This window comes from Ctenopharyngodon idella, chromosome 21 (assembly GCF_019924925.1).
Source record: "Ctenopharyngodon idella isolate HZGC_01 chromosome 21, HZGC01, whole genome shotgun sequence".
Taxonomy (NCBI): Eukaryota; Metazoa; Chordata; class Actinopteri; order Cypriniformes; family Xenocyprididae; genus Ctenopharyngodon; species Ctenopharyngodon idella.
The window spans coordinates 23,990,562-24,007,961 of NC_067240.1; the positions used below are offsets into that span (position 1 = coordinate 23,990,562).

Sequence of the window (17,400 nt, forward strand, 5' to 3'; positions counted from 1 at the left end):
TCCTCGTTTCGTCTCTTCTCTTCAAGAATATAATCTTCTCTTATTGTATGATTCCTTTCCTCTCACTTTGTCTCATCACTATCCTTGTTATCGATTCATATGTCTTGTGTCATCATTTCATCGCCTCTCATTAATGTTCAACATGTCTCTTCTATGCTCAGCTTTTCTTTTTTATCTCGTCTCTTCTCTGCTTGTCTCCTCTTGTCTCATCTCTTCTCTTCAAGTATATAATCTACTCTTATTGTATGACTCCTTCCCACTCATTTTGTCTCATCGCTATCTGTGTTATTGATTCATGTCTTGTGTCATTTGTCTCATCTCTTCTATGCTCAACTTGTCTCATCTTGTCTCTTCTATGCTCAACTTATCACTTCTTGTCTCGATTTGTCTCACCTGTCCTCATCTCATTTTGCCTCTTCTTGTCTCTTGCTTGTTTTGTCTTGTTTCTTCTCTTTTCTGCTCATCTCCTCTTGTTTCGTCTCTTCTCTTCAAGTATATAATCTTCTCTTATCGTATGACTCATTCCCTCTCATTTTGTCCCATCACTATCCATTGTTTTCGATTCATACTGTATGTCTCATGTCATCATTTTATTGCCTCTCATCAATGCTCAACTTGTCTCTTCTATGCTCAGCTTGTCTTTTCTTGTCTTGTTCTGTTTTGTCTCTTCTCCTCTCTTCCCTGCTCGTTTCCTCTTATTTAACTCTTCTCTTCAAGTATATAATCTTATCTTATTGTATAACTCCTTCCCTCTCATTTTGTCTCATCACTATCCTTGTAATCTATTCATATGTCTCGTGTCATCATTTCATTGCCTCTCATCAATGCTCAACTTGTCTCTTCTATGCTCAGCTTGTCTTTTCTTGTCTCGTCTCTTCTCCTCTCTTCTCTGCTCATCTCCTCTTGTTTTGTCTCTTCTCTTCAAGTATATCATCTTCTCTAATTGTATGACTCCTCTCTCACTTTGCCTCACCGCTATCCTTGTTATCAATACATATTGTCTTGTGTCATCATTTCATCGCCTCTCATCAATGCTCAACTTGTCTCTTCTTGTCTCATCTCTTTCTCTAAACATAGCTTGTTTCTTCTTGCCTTATTTTTTCTATATGCTTATTTGTTCGCTCTTGTCTTGCCACTTCTCCTCTGTTCATCTTCCTCTTATCTCTCATTGCATCTCATTATGACTCCTCTCCTTCTCACTTTGTTTTTTCCCTTTATGAGTTATCTTTTCTTTTCTTATCAATATTACTTAGAAGATTGTGAAATTGCTTGACTTTTACATTTAGATTTACAGATGTCACCTCTTTTTTGGTAAGTAGTAATTGTCTTATTTTAAAATTGCTTAATGATATTGCTATATTATATATTTTGTTAAAATGTGGATTTCTCAGATGATAAAGGTTTTACACTGAAATCAGTGTTTAAATCTATTACTGCTTACACTACTAACATATGCCTGCCTATACATATATATAGATCTATTACACACATGTGTATAAGTCATGAATATGCATACTGAGCATTGGGGCGGTGCTGGAGGTGTGGGTGAAGGGGGCGGTACATGTGTGCCTGCAGGGCCAGGTATGTTAATCAGGTATTCATTAAGATTAAATATAAAACGAAGGGTTGAGGAGCGATTGAAAGCTAGGTAAAATATGTATCTAATTTTCTAGATTGCCACCTAGCTTTTTAATTTCAGCAGGTACTTGGCAGAAATTTGCATGGCATTTAGGCACTCATTACAATATTAATCTTCCCACAAAAGTTGCAAGGGCTCAAAGGTTAAGCATGATTCCTACATTAATTTTACAACGACTTTTTTTGACCTGTATAAAGATTCTCATTTACAAAGGTCCTCATTTGCTTCACTAAGTGGTTCATAATGAGAGCAAAGATAAAGTATTGAAAGGAAAAATGTGAGTCAAATGTGTTACAATTACAAAAAATTAGTATTAGAGAGACTGACATTTGCACATGTTGTGGATTTTTTTATATATACAGTTTTATGCAGAACGTTGTTCTTTATTGAAGTCACTCCATATCTTTTCAGAGGGTCTGGTCTTCTGTTAATATCAGTGAATTAATTTGTAAATATGTTTAGGGAAAAAAAATGAAAATAAAACAAACACCATTGAATGTGTGAGCAAATTGAAGTCATATAAAAAGAATCTGTGCTGTCAGGTTTTTAACATATCGGGTACAAGAAATCAAATGATGACAAATAACAATTATACTAGCACTATAATAACCTACTAGAAATTCCAAGCAAGCCACTTCACGTGTCGCTTCAAATTAGGCCAAATGTTTAAAATGCAGGACTCTATCTTTTATAAGCTACCTAAAAAGCAATGTTATATAACATCAGAAGTGCTTACTCAAATCTTAGACAGTAAAGTTAGCTCACCTTAGTTTACCTTTATGTGTTGCATGTTATACAGTTAAAGCACCTTAGAAAAGTTGGTTTGATCACAAATAAGAAGCATAATCGTCATGTATCTTATGTTGTCTTGATGATATTCTCACACTTGTTAATGTACTGTAATTTTAAAACTGATATGGAGACTGGTGACGCTGCAATAATATGTTTGGAATGGGCACTTGTATGGACAGATTGAACAGCTGTAATAATTAATATTTGTTAACATTACACTTGAATATATTAGTCGAAGAAGTCTAATATTATGAAAGTGTAAGTACTACAAATGTCATTGTTGCTATTGAGGCCTATAATCTCATTATAATGGAAGTGTTTTTATGGTAACTTTCAATAACTTCTATAAAGTCGTTATTAAGAGAAATTGTATAAAGCTTAACGGATGTACATTCACCAAAATGATCGTTAAAAGCTAAAAACTCTGATGAAATATATACCATCTGTCTAACAGCGATCTAAAAAGTTGTATGTATTCGCTTTTGATAGTGAGAACACAAGTCCCCGCCCATAACTGGTAGATAGCCAATGATATTTGAAGGCGTGTGCCATCGCGCTCCTTATTGGCTGAAAGAGCTGTCACTCCGGCCTGTAGTGGGCTGGCTAATTGAATCGCTGAGTGCGATACACTTCTATCCATCTCACTCGCGAGGAAGGTAGTTGCACATTACCGACTATCAGCAGTGGCTACCGGAGACGCATGAGAAACACCGAGTGAAAGCCGCGAAACAGTGCGAGGAGCTAGCAAAGGTGTGCTTGACTCAAAAGTACGGAAAGGAGTAAACTTCGCATAAACTATGGCCGTATCAGCAACTCCTCCGGTGCTTTCACCGACCTCCACTCCCGGGGGCGCGAGCAGCCTGTTCCGTCCCGACTCTCTGTACTCCAGCCCGGCCGAGTCCCCGCGACTGACCAGCAGCATGATCAACTCTTTCATCACCGGCACCGGTGGCGGCGGCAGCACTAACGGGAACGGACCCGGCGGTGTCCATAATAACGAGTGTAAGATGGTGGAGGTGCACGGGGTGAAAGTGGCCTCGTTCACCGTGGACGGTCAGGAGCTCATCTGTCTCCCGCAGGTGTTCGACCTGTTCCTGAAGCACCTGGTCGGCGGACTGCACACCGTCTACACCAAGCTGAAGCGGCTGGATATATGTCCGGTGGTGTGCACGGTGGAGCAGGTGCGGATCCTGCGCGGACTCGGGGCCATTCAGCCGGGCGTGAACCGGTGCAAACTCATCACCCGAAAAGACTTCGAGGCGCTCTATAACGACTGCACCAATGCCAGGCAAGACTTAAATCACATATACATCTCACATTTACACTGAGCTGCAGTGGAATCTGACGTTCTTTTCAACTTCATTCAGAGCTTGCAGAGTTGTCGTACTTGGCAAAGTTGCTACCACTTTATGATAACTTTCATTAAGTCATTAACAAAAATGATTTAATGCACATATACATATGAATATATGTGGGCATTTTTACGTTTATGACATTTTTATTTTAATGCATGATCTAAAATACGTTAATTAGTTACCTTTAATATAAATGAATAATGTTTTAAACTGTAATGACCTATTAAAGTTATTATAAAGTGCTTTTCAAAACACTAAAAAATCCAAAATCAAACTTTAGTCTAAAATTAGTTCCAGTCAGTTTTTCTTTCTGCCAAACCACCTGCAGTTTTGACCTCTTGTTCGTTTCAAAGCAAAAAACTGTCCTGAGGAGAATACAATAATAATACTAAAATCGTAAAATGAACAGCTTTCTCTAAAATCATGTTCAAAAATTAATTTTCCTCGCTGACTCGATCCGCTTTTTTTTTTACGAGACTCTTGTACAAACATGTTTATTACAGCGCAAACATGATCATTTTATTATCTAAACGATTCAAATAAACTAAAAACAATAATAGGATTCTTATATGAACTTTCAAGGCCTATGTATAAAATGAATAGCAAATTTAATAGTATTTTATATGCTTTTTAATAAAATCTATTTGGTTGGAGGCACATTTTAATACTGTTAAATTAGTGAACTTGCAAGGATTTAAGTTAAGCAAAGATTAATTTAAAAAAAAAAACTCCAGCATGTATTTGTACTTTTTGTCTTTATAATATTTATAAGTTAACTTTTTCCTGGAGCTGCTGGATTTAGTCTTCATTGAGACTTTTTGTTAAATCCTACATTTACTCTTTAAACTTTAATGATAATTTTAAGTATTTAGAAACTTTTAGGCTTCTGATATTTGACATTTTCCCTTTTATTCTTCCTTAAACAATGACAGCTCTTTGGACTAGGGGTCATACTTCGGTTGCATTTCACTTTCTTCTGTTATTTGCTCCAGACTCAGGCTTACATGAATAGACATCGATATCATTTAATGCGCTTTTGACCCATGTCACATCTAGGGCCAGATCTGGAATTCTTGTTTGATACTCCATTTGTCTGGATGATGTCCCACGTCTCATTGGGACGAGGTGCTGGGCCATGTTGCATAAATCAATGAATCACCTCTCCTGGATCTGTGGCTCTGTTTGGTGTGGAGATGTTATTCTTAGCTTGTTATCATGACAGATGCATTAGTGTTCTCAGGCTCCTCTAGCAATATCAGCTTGTGTGTGTGTGTGTGTATGTGACTGGTGTGGTGGGACTCAAGGGAGCAGTACACCTATAAAGACCTTTATCATCCAAAGGAAAAAGTCTCTAATTATATGTTGTAGCATCTTCGCTTTTAGCGGAATGACAGTCACAGTGTTGTGTATAAAAAAAAAAAAAGTCCTCCGTTTAGAAATACACTTGCCTTAAATTGACCTGTAAAAGCACTTAAAAATAATCTACAAATCAATGGTCTTATGTATTTAATCAAATTAATACATTAATAATTATATTATATTTAATATTGCGTAATATATAAATTAAAAGTTTTCTTTAAAGTCTAAAAGTTCAGGCTTGTCTGCAACTACACTGTAAAAAAAAGAATTGTTGGTTTAACTTAAAAAAAAAAAAGTAAGTTACCTGGTTGCCTTAAAATTTTGAGTTCATTGAAATTAAAAATTTGAGTTAATACAATGAAGGCGATTGATTTAATCAACAGAAACTCAAAATATTATGTCATCTGAACCACATTAATTATCTAAGTTGATTTGACAAAAGAAAAAATGTTCTGATAACACATCATGAAAATCAATTTTTTGTACATTGTACTGTATGTAATCTTCACACTGTAAAAAAAGAATTGTTGGTTTAACTTAAAGTAAGTTATCTTAATTTTGAGTTCATTGAAATTAAAAATTTGATTTATGAAAGCGACTGGTTTAATCAACAGAAACTCAAAATATTATGTTATCTGAACCACATTAATTATCTAACTTGAACAAATCATGAAAATATTTTTTTTTTGTGCTTTGCATCTGGTCTAGTATTTTCTATTTCCATTTCTTGCTTTCTCACAGGTAAAAGGTCAGGTATTGAAAACTGGTTGGAGTAGGTTCAGGAACGTGGTCTTAAATTGCACCTTTGCACAGTGAGTGAGTGTGTGTGTGTGGAGATGCACATGTGTGTTTAAGGGAGAGAGAGAGAGAGCGCTCATATCCAGATGGCCATTCTGGGCAAGGTTCGGTAATTAACCTTTTAACATCCCCAGCACAACCTCCAGAAGAATCCCCCGTCACTTTATTGGGCTTTGCGCAGTTCTGAATCAATCTGCCGTGCACATCTAATTAGAAAATGAGAGCGAGGAGGAAGCGAGTGGGGGAGAGACCGTTTTACAACATTATTTTGTTTAATTTTGAGTCCAGGCAAAATGGACAATAAGAGAACGAGGTGCGGAACACTGCGCTTTTCACTCTTCTTGTCAGATTGCAGCATACGGTCGGATAATGAAATTGCCCGAGCAATGGGCCCCCCTGAAATTGAATTTGCTCCTCGGCATCGTTGCTTTACAGTTCACCTTCGCAAGCATCGCTTTTATAGTCAGATTTAAACATCATCCACCGTCCCACTACCAGATGGCTGAAACTAATGTGCGTGCTGGCCCCTCGCCTCCTCTCCCTCTCTCTCTCTCTCTCTCCTCTCCTCCTTCAGCACACGCGAGCTCAGTGGGAGAAGGGCTAAGCTGGGACAAATGGGTGTCTTTTGCATCAGTTTGTACGGGACAGCCACGGCGAAACGAGCGAGGATGATCACCACGCAGCCAGGTGATCTCTGTGTCTCAAAATCTGTAGTGAACTGCCTATTTAGGACGTATTTTAGTATTCAAAACAGCCAGACAGAGAGCAACGAAATTAAACGGGTCACAGGACAAACGCTTATAGCACAAGATGCGACGCAGGGGCCAAAGGCATTCGTCTCATGCTTGTGTACCAACAACACAGATAGGAATGGGAATCTTAAGGAATTTTGCAATACTGATTCTGTTTCCTCTTAATGATTCCTTAACAGTTCCATTATTCCATGATTCTTTTACTGTTAAAGAATACATATTTGGAAGAAAGAAATGCAACTCTTATTGTCTTCAGCAGTCAAATAATGAGATCATATCACAGTTCAAACAAAACAGATAATAAATGAGAGATTATTGCAAAAGGTGTAAAGACAGTTTTAAAAAGTCTTTACACTGACTTTTTAAAGTTGACATACTAATTTGTCCTAGATATTTTGAATAGGCTAGCTAAAGCACGTTTTAAGTAAAAGTATTAATGAACAAAAATGAATCCTATATCATTGATTACAACAGAACTCACAGATTATCTATATTAACTTAATTTTGAGTTGGACATGATGAATTAACCTGTCAATTCTTTCCGTTGGGACTGATTCATAAGTGTTTTTGATTCATTTTAAAGTGTGCATTGATGCACTAAAAAGAACCGACTCATAGAGTCATTCGTTCAGGAACAGGACACTGGTTGCGCTCTAGGTTTTTGATTCACTAAAAAGAACCGACTCATCAGAATCAATTGATCAGGAATCGGACTACACTGTCAGTGACCTATAATGTGCATTTCGTCCACGTTTTAAGGGAACAGAAAGTTATACAAATCATTTATTTAAAAATTGGAGCCGGTGTTGAAAAAGACTCGGTTCTGGAGTTCTTAAAGAAGGACGGAACGCAGGAACGCGTCCTGTATATGCACGGCGCCTTCCAAGTCAGCAGCTCATTATGCTGTCTAGCTAGGGAGCTCAGTAGGTTTTCAGATAGAACCTAAAAATATGCAAAGGGATCTGTAAAACTTGACTGAAACAGAAAGTGTCCAAATCAGCAAACGCACGCGGCACTTGCGGCCCGCTTTTTATGATTTCTCAGCTCGCAATTGATCTCCAGGTTTTTAATGCATTCATTATTTATTAAAACGAAATTTGCAAGCTAAACATAACACTAAACTAGTTTGCACTTGGGGACTGCACTTAGGAAATTGAATGGGAATTACATTAGAGATGAACATCTGTGCTTGCTCTCCAAAGGTGGATTAGATTAGTTTAACTGTTTTTTTTCTCTCTACCAAGTGCAAGAACATCCAAAAATAAAAAAGTGCAGAAAGCTCTTGTTCACTAATATTTATTGCACCGCTGACCAGAGAGTTTCTTCATGCGAATAACATCATAAAAAGGAGAGCAACATCCCTGCTTGCACTCATGCCAATCGTACTTTAGCAGGAATTGTCAAGTTAAATCATAAAACGCATTACTTGTTCGAAAGCCTGTCATATTTTTTTTTCGTCTCTTGAAGCGATTTGCTTTTTTTAGTCATTAATTTAAAATGTGTCTAATTCCCATCTTTGCCCCAGGCGCGAGCTACCATCACACCGCGCGTCAAAGTGCTGCCTTTCAAAGATTCCCTAAAATGCACGATTTGACACCTTTAAGAAGCATGTTCTGTAGATTAATTTAAAATAGTATCTCATTGAATCTTTTGATTGATTTTGAATCGCGCATAAAGTCTGAACACTAAATAAATCTGGAAACTTTAAAGCAAGGACAATGACAGACACGTACTGCTAATACACCCAATTACCTTCACATCCCCTGTCAGGAGTGCGCGCTCCGGTGCGTGACCGCGAGCTTCCAGTTTCGTGTGCGCGCGCGGTCCATATGGACGGCAGCTCAGCGCCTGTGGCTTAGCCCGAGGCTGCGACGCTCAGCTCGGCCCGGGCACCCGAGACACCCCGCTGTCTCATCAAATCTCCTCAGATTGTCGCTCTTCCTTCGGCACACCTTAATGTCAGCCATTAATTATACATCCACCTTTTTTGAGGTGGTTGTTTTTGCAGATTCACCCTTTCCTTTACTCTTTCTGCTCAGTAAATTATGAATTAAGACAATTTGAAACATCAAGATGGGGCTTCAGCGTGTCTTTATGTTGGCAGCCTATGTTAACGGCTTTCGTATATCATATCCATTTTTTAAACAGCATGTCATGATTTGAAACCTAGCAGCCTTCTTTTTTATTATTGTTTTTATTGAATAGGGCTGTATATAATAATTGTATATAGACCTATATTATATACACATGGGTCATTGACGAATAAGGTTTTTGAAAGTGTAAAAAAGCCATAATGAATTATAATTAATTTTGAAGTTTTATTAACAATGAGATTATGTGGTTTTTATAATCAATTAACACAGCTTTTGTCATTTTTTGCAAGATGGACAAAATGTGTCACCAAAAAAGTCATTCGGTTTAACCAAAATTTCGGTTTTACCGAATGACGATATTTTCAAACAATGCTTAACAGGCTGATATCTAGCTAGCAAAAGGACAATCAAACATTTTATATTTAGTACAATTTTTGAAATATTACAGCATTTTCCATGTTTTATAGCGGTTGTACCGAATGACCTGATGTTTCGGGACATGCGTACAAGCAAGTGAAAACATGAATTTTTCAAATAGTTAAAAGGGAGTTAGTTACTTTGCTTCATGACCATGTGGTCTGAATGATGTCACATCCTGTCACATGATATTGACCGCATGACTTTATCCAAAATGGTCGCTTTATATTGGTTACTCCGACTGACATCAATGAAATTCATTTTTCCAGACATTCTTTCTCATAACGAAGCAACGACTTCTACACATAATTTTAATACCATTTTTCAGTATGTTGATATATGATGTTATAAAATCATGCCATAATAAAAAATATATACATTTATTATATTTTAAGATATTTTAAACACAAATGAAATGGCTGTATTGGCCTTTGGACGGTTAAACCGAATGACCTTTTGACACTTCAAAATCTTTAAAATACCTTTATATGTAGCAAAATATAATTAAAACCTTTTGGATTCAATAAAAGAGATCGAGTTGTACTACCTTACATACTTTGGATGTCATATCTTTGTTTTTTATTATTATTAAGGCCTTTGGACAAAAAAAATGACCCGTCACGTCATTGACCCGCATACATACTGATATTTATTTTAAAGAAATATACTTGTGTGTGTGTGTGTATGTATGTATGTATATATATATATATATATATATATATATATATATGTGTATATGTGTGTATATGTATAATATATAATATATATATATATATATATATATATATATATATATATATATATATATATATATATATATATAATGTAGTATATTTATTTAAAATAAATACCACTTTGCAAAAACTTGTGTACTGCTACATTCTAACTTTTTTTTTTGTGGATTAAGTGTCCAAATTGTTTTTGGGCCACCATGTAATATGGGTATATAGATATAGTTTTATTTATAGGGTAGTTGAACATATTTTGTGAAGACAAGCAGACAGCTGGTCTTACACACTGACTATTCTGTCCGTCTATGTCTTACTGCGAACATGTTTGAGACGTGAGAGAGCGCTTAACTGCTGACGGGCTCTTAGAAAACAACTTGTGGCCATGCGAGTTCTCATTAATGTTGGCGGGTGCCTGTTCCAAGCCACAGCGCTTTAATAACTAGTCCCATGCGTAACCAATGAATTAGAGGCAAAGCAAAGACACATGTGGTCAATTAGTGATGGAAAGGCGCTACTAGAACGTTTTTGGGCGCGGAAATCACGAAAACAAATTAAGGAGGCTGCTACGTATGTGAATCTGCACAAATTACATATTTACATCCGCATTCATTAAACGATGTTTGAGGAGCATTTAGAAGCTGCAATTACGAAGTTAGCTCTTAATATACAGTCTCGATAGGGATGAGGAATAGCAGGTGTTCGCTGATGTGCAGCGACGTGGGGGAGAGATATAAGAGGTTAAAACAGACAGATGGATATGGCCTGTCAAGAATCTCACAAGAGGAAAAATGACACTTTCCGCTCACCGTCCGCAGACCCGCAGTTACGGCGGGAGGAAAGAAAGAGAATAGTGTCATTTTGACTTTGGGAAAGTCTCCTCCTGAGCTTAATGACACATCTGCAGCCGGGCTATATTTATTACAGTCATGTAGAATAAAATTGATTGTCTCCTAAAATTAATTTTTGCTTTGCCTCTAGCAGTGCTTTAATGGAGGACACTAGGCCCCGTGCAAGAGTATTGTTTAATCACATTAGTATCACAGCCCCCAGGACAGCGGAGATAATTGTACAAACGAACATCGAAATATGTATCTCTAACTCTTATGATTGAATTATGCAAATGACTTATCTCCTGCCCTTCCAAGCACTAATCATCTAATTAGGACTGATGTTTTAAATGCTTGTTTTTGGATGGGGATCCGGGGAGAAGCAGGAAGCAGAAAATTGAATGTGACACTGAAATCGGCAAAGTAGTTTGTACCGGAAGAGCTGGTGTTTTCTGTACCCCCCCTCCGCCCCGCCATTGTCTGTTAAGTTGGCGGCGAGAAGACGATTAGAGCCGTTTTAGTAAGTATTTTAAACATAAGCCCCATCTAATCCATTTTCAAGAGTTCATCATTTTTTCTGCCACTTTAATAGTTTAGTTTGACACTAAGCGGTAGCTTGTGTGGAGGGCGGGAGCTGCCGTGCGCTGCGCTGGAGGGGACTAAAGCTGGTCAAAGAAGCGCTAACTAGCATCCCAATTATGCCGATTAATATTTCATGACATGTTCTGCTGCACTTCCCCGTTCCTGCGAGCTAGCAGCTGTTGATCCGTTTGCACAAAGCGTTTTGCGCGCCGGAACAGAGAGGTTATGGTAATGACAGGCGAGCTCAAGTGAGCGTTTGACACTCTGCTCGCTGACTCTTGGAATCCCGTTTCGAAGGACTTGAAAGATGTGGAGATCTGAGGAAATGACAAAGTCGTGCTTTTCCCTGCTTAGAAGAGTGTTTACAGTTGTCTCTCACATCTGGAGGCCATAATTTGCCGCATTAACCCCCTCTATCTAGCTTGGGCAGATGGGTTCACCTGAAGAGCACAACTTTTTCTCAGTCGTGTTAGTTACCTTAAGGGTGTCTTGCTTGGAAATGAACAGCTCTGTCTTAAAATGACCCTAGATTTGAAATGAAATTAATAGTAGCCTAAGGACTCAGTGCAGTGTTTTATGTACATTTGGTGTAGTGTGAATTGAATATTGATGTTGTTGAAATCTGGTGATTTAAATGGGGTACTGTCTAGTCTCTCTCTTTTTTTTTTTTTTTTGCAAGAATGACAGTGAAGCATCAAACAAATCTGCACTGGTTTTGAACCGTATACCACTGTTGTATTACATAGCTGTATTTTCCAGTATTGTGAATGAATATTAAATATTAAATATTTGGTTATATAGCATATTTAATATATAATTATACATTTAAATGTTATTTTTAAAATGTATGAAAATAATCTTTATTCATTCATATTTATATAATTTGTTTATTTATTGTAGATAAATATACACAAGAGGCCAGGATATTGAATTTTGTGGAATATACATTTAATATAATGATAATGAATATATTATATAATTAATACAATTATTAAACACTTAATATAATAATACATTAAAATATGATTTTTTTTTTTTAAATGTATAAAATATATATTTATTTATTTATTTTTGTAAAGTAACACGAGGCCAGGCATTTGTATTTTGTGGAATATATATTTAATATAATGATAATGAATATAATGATGTAATTAATATAATTATTAAATAATAAATATATAATAATACATTAAAATGTGATTTTTAAAAATGTATAAAATAATATATATATTTATTTTAAATGTAATGTAATTATTAAATATTTAATCAATAATAATACATTCAACGTTTTATTTAAAAAATATAAAATAATTTGATTGATTTGATTTATTGAGTGATTTGATTGATTGATTTGATTTGATTGGATTAATTGACGTTTTGTGGTTTACAGATGGTGGTATAAAAACGCACAAGAGACCATGAATATAATTATGTAATTAATATAATTATAAATATTTAATATATAATAATACATTAAAATGTGATTTCAAAAAATGTACAAAAAAAATATTTTTTTGATTTATGTAAAATAACACAAGGCCAGGCATTTGTATGTTGTGGAAAATTCACGGAATATAAATTTTAATGTAATTAATAAATATTTAATATATAATAATACATTTAAAATGTTATTTTTTAATAATAAAAACTTGATTGATTGATTGCTTCATTGACTTTTTGTGGTTTACTGATTGTGGTATAAAAACGCACAAGAGGCCATGAATATAATAATTAATTGTAAACACACTAAATGGTGGTCTCTGTGAGTGCTGACAAGTCAATCACCAGTGATTTCACTACATAAAAAGGCTTTGACAGAATGAAGGCATACTAATGTCAAGTTGCAGTCAAACTTAGAAACATCTGTTTTGCTCTGGATTATTAAAAGAAGAAATAAAGATGAAAGCAAGGTGGAATGTAAAGAGAGATAGGGTCAGGGAGGGTGTGGGTGAGTGTTTGTGTGTATGTGAGTCTCTTTCTGTGTCTGGGTTAAATCAAGAAAAGCCCTGGGTATGTGGTGACATCATGGCCGGTTTGGTGCTCTCGTCGGATCTGTAAGGGATTCATTCTGTCTCTATCTGCCCCGGGCGGCCCAGCTCCAATTACCACCCCCCACACACACCCTTCTGCGTACCACCATCCGGAAGTCTGCAGAATAAGCCTATAAAACTTTTAAAATCCACCCAGGAGCGATGCTTTCTTCCCATCATACGCGTAGAGATGTAGATCATATTACAAAAAAATGCAATTATTTTAGACAAAAGCAGAGGATATGGGTACCTTATAATGGAGGGTGGTTGCCAAATGTTTTATAAGTATCATGTGACCTCCACCTGTAACTTGCTACATGACTCCTGTCATTCTCTGCACTGTCCTTTAACCGGTCCAGGATTTTCCTTTGGCCTACTGTAAATATACTGTCCTCTCTCTCTCTCTCTATATATATATATATATATATATATATATATATATATATATATATATATATATATATATATATATATATATAGTGTGTGTGTGTATTTATTTTTTTATTTATTAGTTATTTTTTGTAAAATAACACAAGAGGCCAGGCATTTGTATTTTGTGGAAATTTTATGGAATATACATTTAATATAAGGATAATGAATATTATAATTAATAATAATTAGTAAACATTTAATATATAATAATACATTAAAAAGTGCTTTTAAAAATGTATAAAATAATATTTATATTTATTAAAAATATTTTTATTTATTTATTTATTTTGTGGAATATACATTTAATATGATGGCAATGAATATAAATATGTAATTAATATAATTATTATATATTTAATATATAATAATACATTAATGTGATTTTAAAAATGTATAAAATAATATTTAATATTTATTTAGAATCATTAAAAAATATGTATTTTTTTATTGTTTTATTTTTGTCAAATTGGTATTTTGTGGAAATTTCATGAAATATATTTTTATATGTAATTATTAAATATTTAATGTAATCATTTATATTATAATATTTTTAATATTTCAGTTACTCGATTATCGGGAAAAAAAAACTATGTAAATAGTATGTAATATTTACAATTTTTTAATTTACAAAAACAACTATGGTGATATATGTTATTACCACAATATAAAATTACTCATTAGCGTAATGTAATATTTCATGTAATATTTACCACCAGGTCTGCATTTATGGCTGTTGTGCATGTGATTCATCCAATCAGAATTGACATTTGGAAAATATGTTTAATAATCACAATTTAACATGAGTTAAAGCAGATGAACAACCTTCCCCTCATCAAAGACGGCAGAAAATATCCAATCTGCTTCGGTTTGCATTGCACTTCATTTGTATCTTAGTTTGAAAGAGATTCAAACAGCCCTAAATGTGAATCATGGACATGCTCAATAACAGTTGCGTTTATGTGTTTTCCATTCTCATGTTTTTTTTTCTTCCTGTGCCCTCATAAGTATGAAGATAGTTTTCCGTTAATAGCGGCCCTGGGCCTGATTGGAAACATATTAAGCTTGTGTACAGATAGACTGTAAATTGGAACCACACTATGAAGCAGGTTATGTGCTTGTTTATTCACCATTATGATAGCCGTGTCTTAAAAATGCCTCACACAGACGCCTAATCCAATCAGAGAGATGGCTAAAGACCACACCCACCCCACACCCTAATAATAACAACTTTTACAATCCCATAGATTGTAAAAAGGTTGCAACATATATTGTTTTTACTAATCATACCACACAACACAGATTCAATAAAGTTACACACATTTTTTTTTTTTGTGTGTCATCAGTAGCAATGCGGTCAGTGTGTGTGTTTGTATGTGTGGATGGGTGGGTGGGTTGATGTTGTGCATCTGTGTATGTCTGAAACAGTGTAAATATTGTGTCTGTCAGTAGCAATGGGTGTCATTTGTGTGTGTGAGTATGTGTAGATTGGGGGGGGGGGGGGGGTTCCTTTGATGAAAACAATCAGGCCCTGTGTGGTTTCATTACAGGGTAATGTCTCGCCAGATTGTTACGGATAGTTAAAATGAAATGAAGTGAATTAGGGAAACAAGGGGGAGAGCATGCACGACGCTTTATTGCTTTCTTTTGAAGACACACTGACAATGATCTGCCTTCAGTTTAGCGCATGTATCAGATAACATATCAAAACTAGCTCTGAGTGTGTGTGTGTGTGTGTGTGTGTGTATGTGTGTGGGTAAAGGTGAAGTGTGTGGCTCGTCTTGTGCTGCATTCTTGTCAAGTGAAGGATACATTGTCTTTCATCTTCTTGTGTCTGTGTGACTGTCCCTGGACATAGGTGTGTGTGTGTGTGTGTGTTAAACTAATTTTCAGGGACCCCCTTCCTAAAATATAAAGGCAGCTTAAACTTTGTGAGAAAAGTAGTAATTCTAAATGTTGTTTATTAATAATCTGCTGTTATTTTGTCACCATAGAAAATTAGAAAATTTGCTTTCATAGTTTGCTTTGTATATACAAATGTTTAATTGGTTTAATTAATTCATATTATAATAAATGGAAGTCAGCAAATATAAGTTCTGCTAAAAAGAAATATGATGTATTATATAATTAAGTTATTATAAATTATATTAAAGCTTTAATGAACAGTCTCATGCAATTTTAATAATTGATTCATGTCAATTATTTTATTTGAGTAAAACCTAAGCATTTTTGGCTATAAAAAAAAGAGTAAGTGTGTGCTATGCATTGGGCCTTATTAAATATGAATAGAAGAAATTTTGGAGTAAGGGTCATTGACGAATAAGGTTTTTAAAAGTGTAAAAAATCATAATGGAGATATAAGTTTTGAAGTTATATTAAGTGTTAACAATGAGATTATGTGGTTTTTATAATCAATTAACACTGCTTTGTCATTTTTTACAACATGGACTAAATGTGTCACCAAAAAAGTCATTCGGTTTAACCAAAATTTCGGTTTTACCGAATGACACTTTTGGTTATACCGAATGACGATATTTTCAAACAGGCTGATATCTAGCTAGCTAGCAAAAGGACAATCAAACATTTTATATTTAGTACAAGTTTTTAAAATATTACAACATTTTCCATGTTTTATAGCGGTTGTACCGAATGACCTGATGTTTCGGGACATGCGTATGAGCAAGTGAAAACATGAATTTTTCAAATAGTTAAGAGAGTTAGTTACTTTACTTCACAACCATGTGGTCCTTTGCAGGTGTCTGAATGATGTCACATCTTGTCACATGATATTGACCACATGACTTGATTCAAAACGGTCCTTTTATATTGGTTACTCCGAATGACATCAATGAATTTATTTTTCCGGACATTCTTTCTCATAACGAAGCAACGACTTCTACACGTAATTTTAATACCATTTTGAGCTATGTTGATATATGATGTTATAAAATCATGCCAGAATAAAAAAAAAAATATACATTTATTACATTTTACGATATTTTAATCACAAATGAAATGGCTGTATTGGCCTTTGGACGGTTAAACCGAATGACCTTTTGACACTTAAAAATCTTTAAAATACCTTTTATATGTAGCAAAATATAATTAAAACCTTTTGGATTCAATAAAAGAGATCTAGTTGTACTACCTTACATACTTTGGATAACATATCTTTGTTTTTTATTATTATTAAGGCCTTTGGACAAAAAAATGATCCGTCGCGTCATTGATAAAATCATTGTGACAGATTTTCGCATTTTAATCTAATGGGACAAAATACGTATGAATCAGTTAATGTCGATTTACAGTACATATTTATTCTGCTTGTTTTTGATGAACAACGTCCAGTGTGTGCAGAGAATTTTTGTACTGACATTTGTAATGACATTTGCTTTGAAGTTTATTAGCAATTTTAACCGTTTTCTCAAGTAGAGTTAAAATAGTGCTAATGTTTTGATTTTGAGCTTACGATCAGATTAACCCTAATTGAGCCGAATCTAATAGTAGTTTACTGCTATTTTTCTCTCTCTTATCTGTTTCACTGTGCTGTAATTCAACAGTACACACACTCTTCCTGGCTTTTCCCATGGTGCCTC

The 17,400-nt window shown here is 35.0% G+C and overlaps 1 protein-coding gene across 2 annotated transcripts in view; it reads left to right on the forward strand.

Moving 5' to 3' along the window:
• The first annotated feature begins 3,038 nt into the window (after nucleotides 1-3,038).
• Nucleotides 3,039-17,400, forward strand: part of dacha (dachshund a) — a 182,796-nt gene continuing 168,434 nt past the window's right edge. Inside the window, exon 1 of one of the 2 annotated variants that reach the window (XM_051877524.1) lies at nucleotides 3,039-3,719. In XM_051877524.1, the coding sequence (XP_051733484.1) occupies nucleotides 3,229-3,719 (491 nt within the window). In that variant the 5' untranslated portion in view covers nucleotides 3,039-3,228. The remainder of the gene's footprint in view (nucleotides 3,720-17,400) is intronic. The other variant, XM_051877523.1, reaches the window with a different exon arrangement.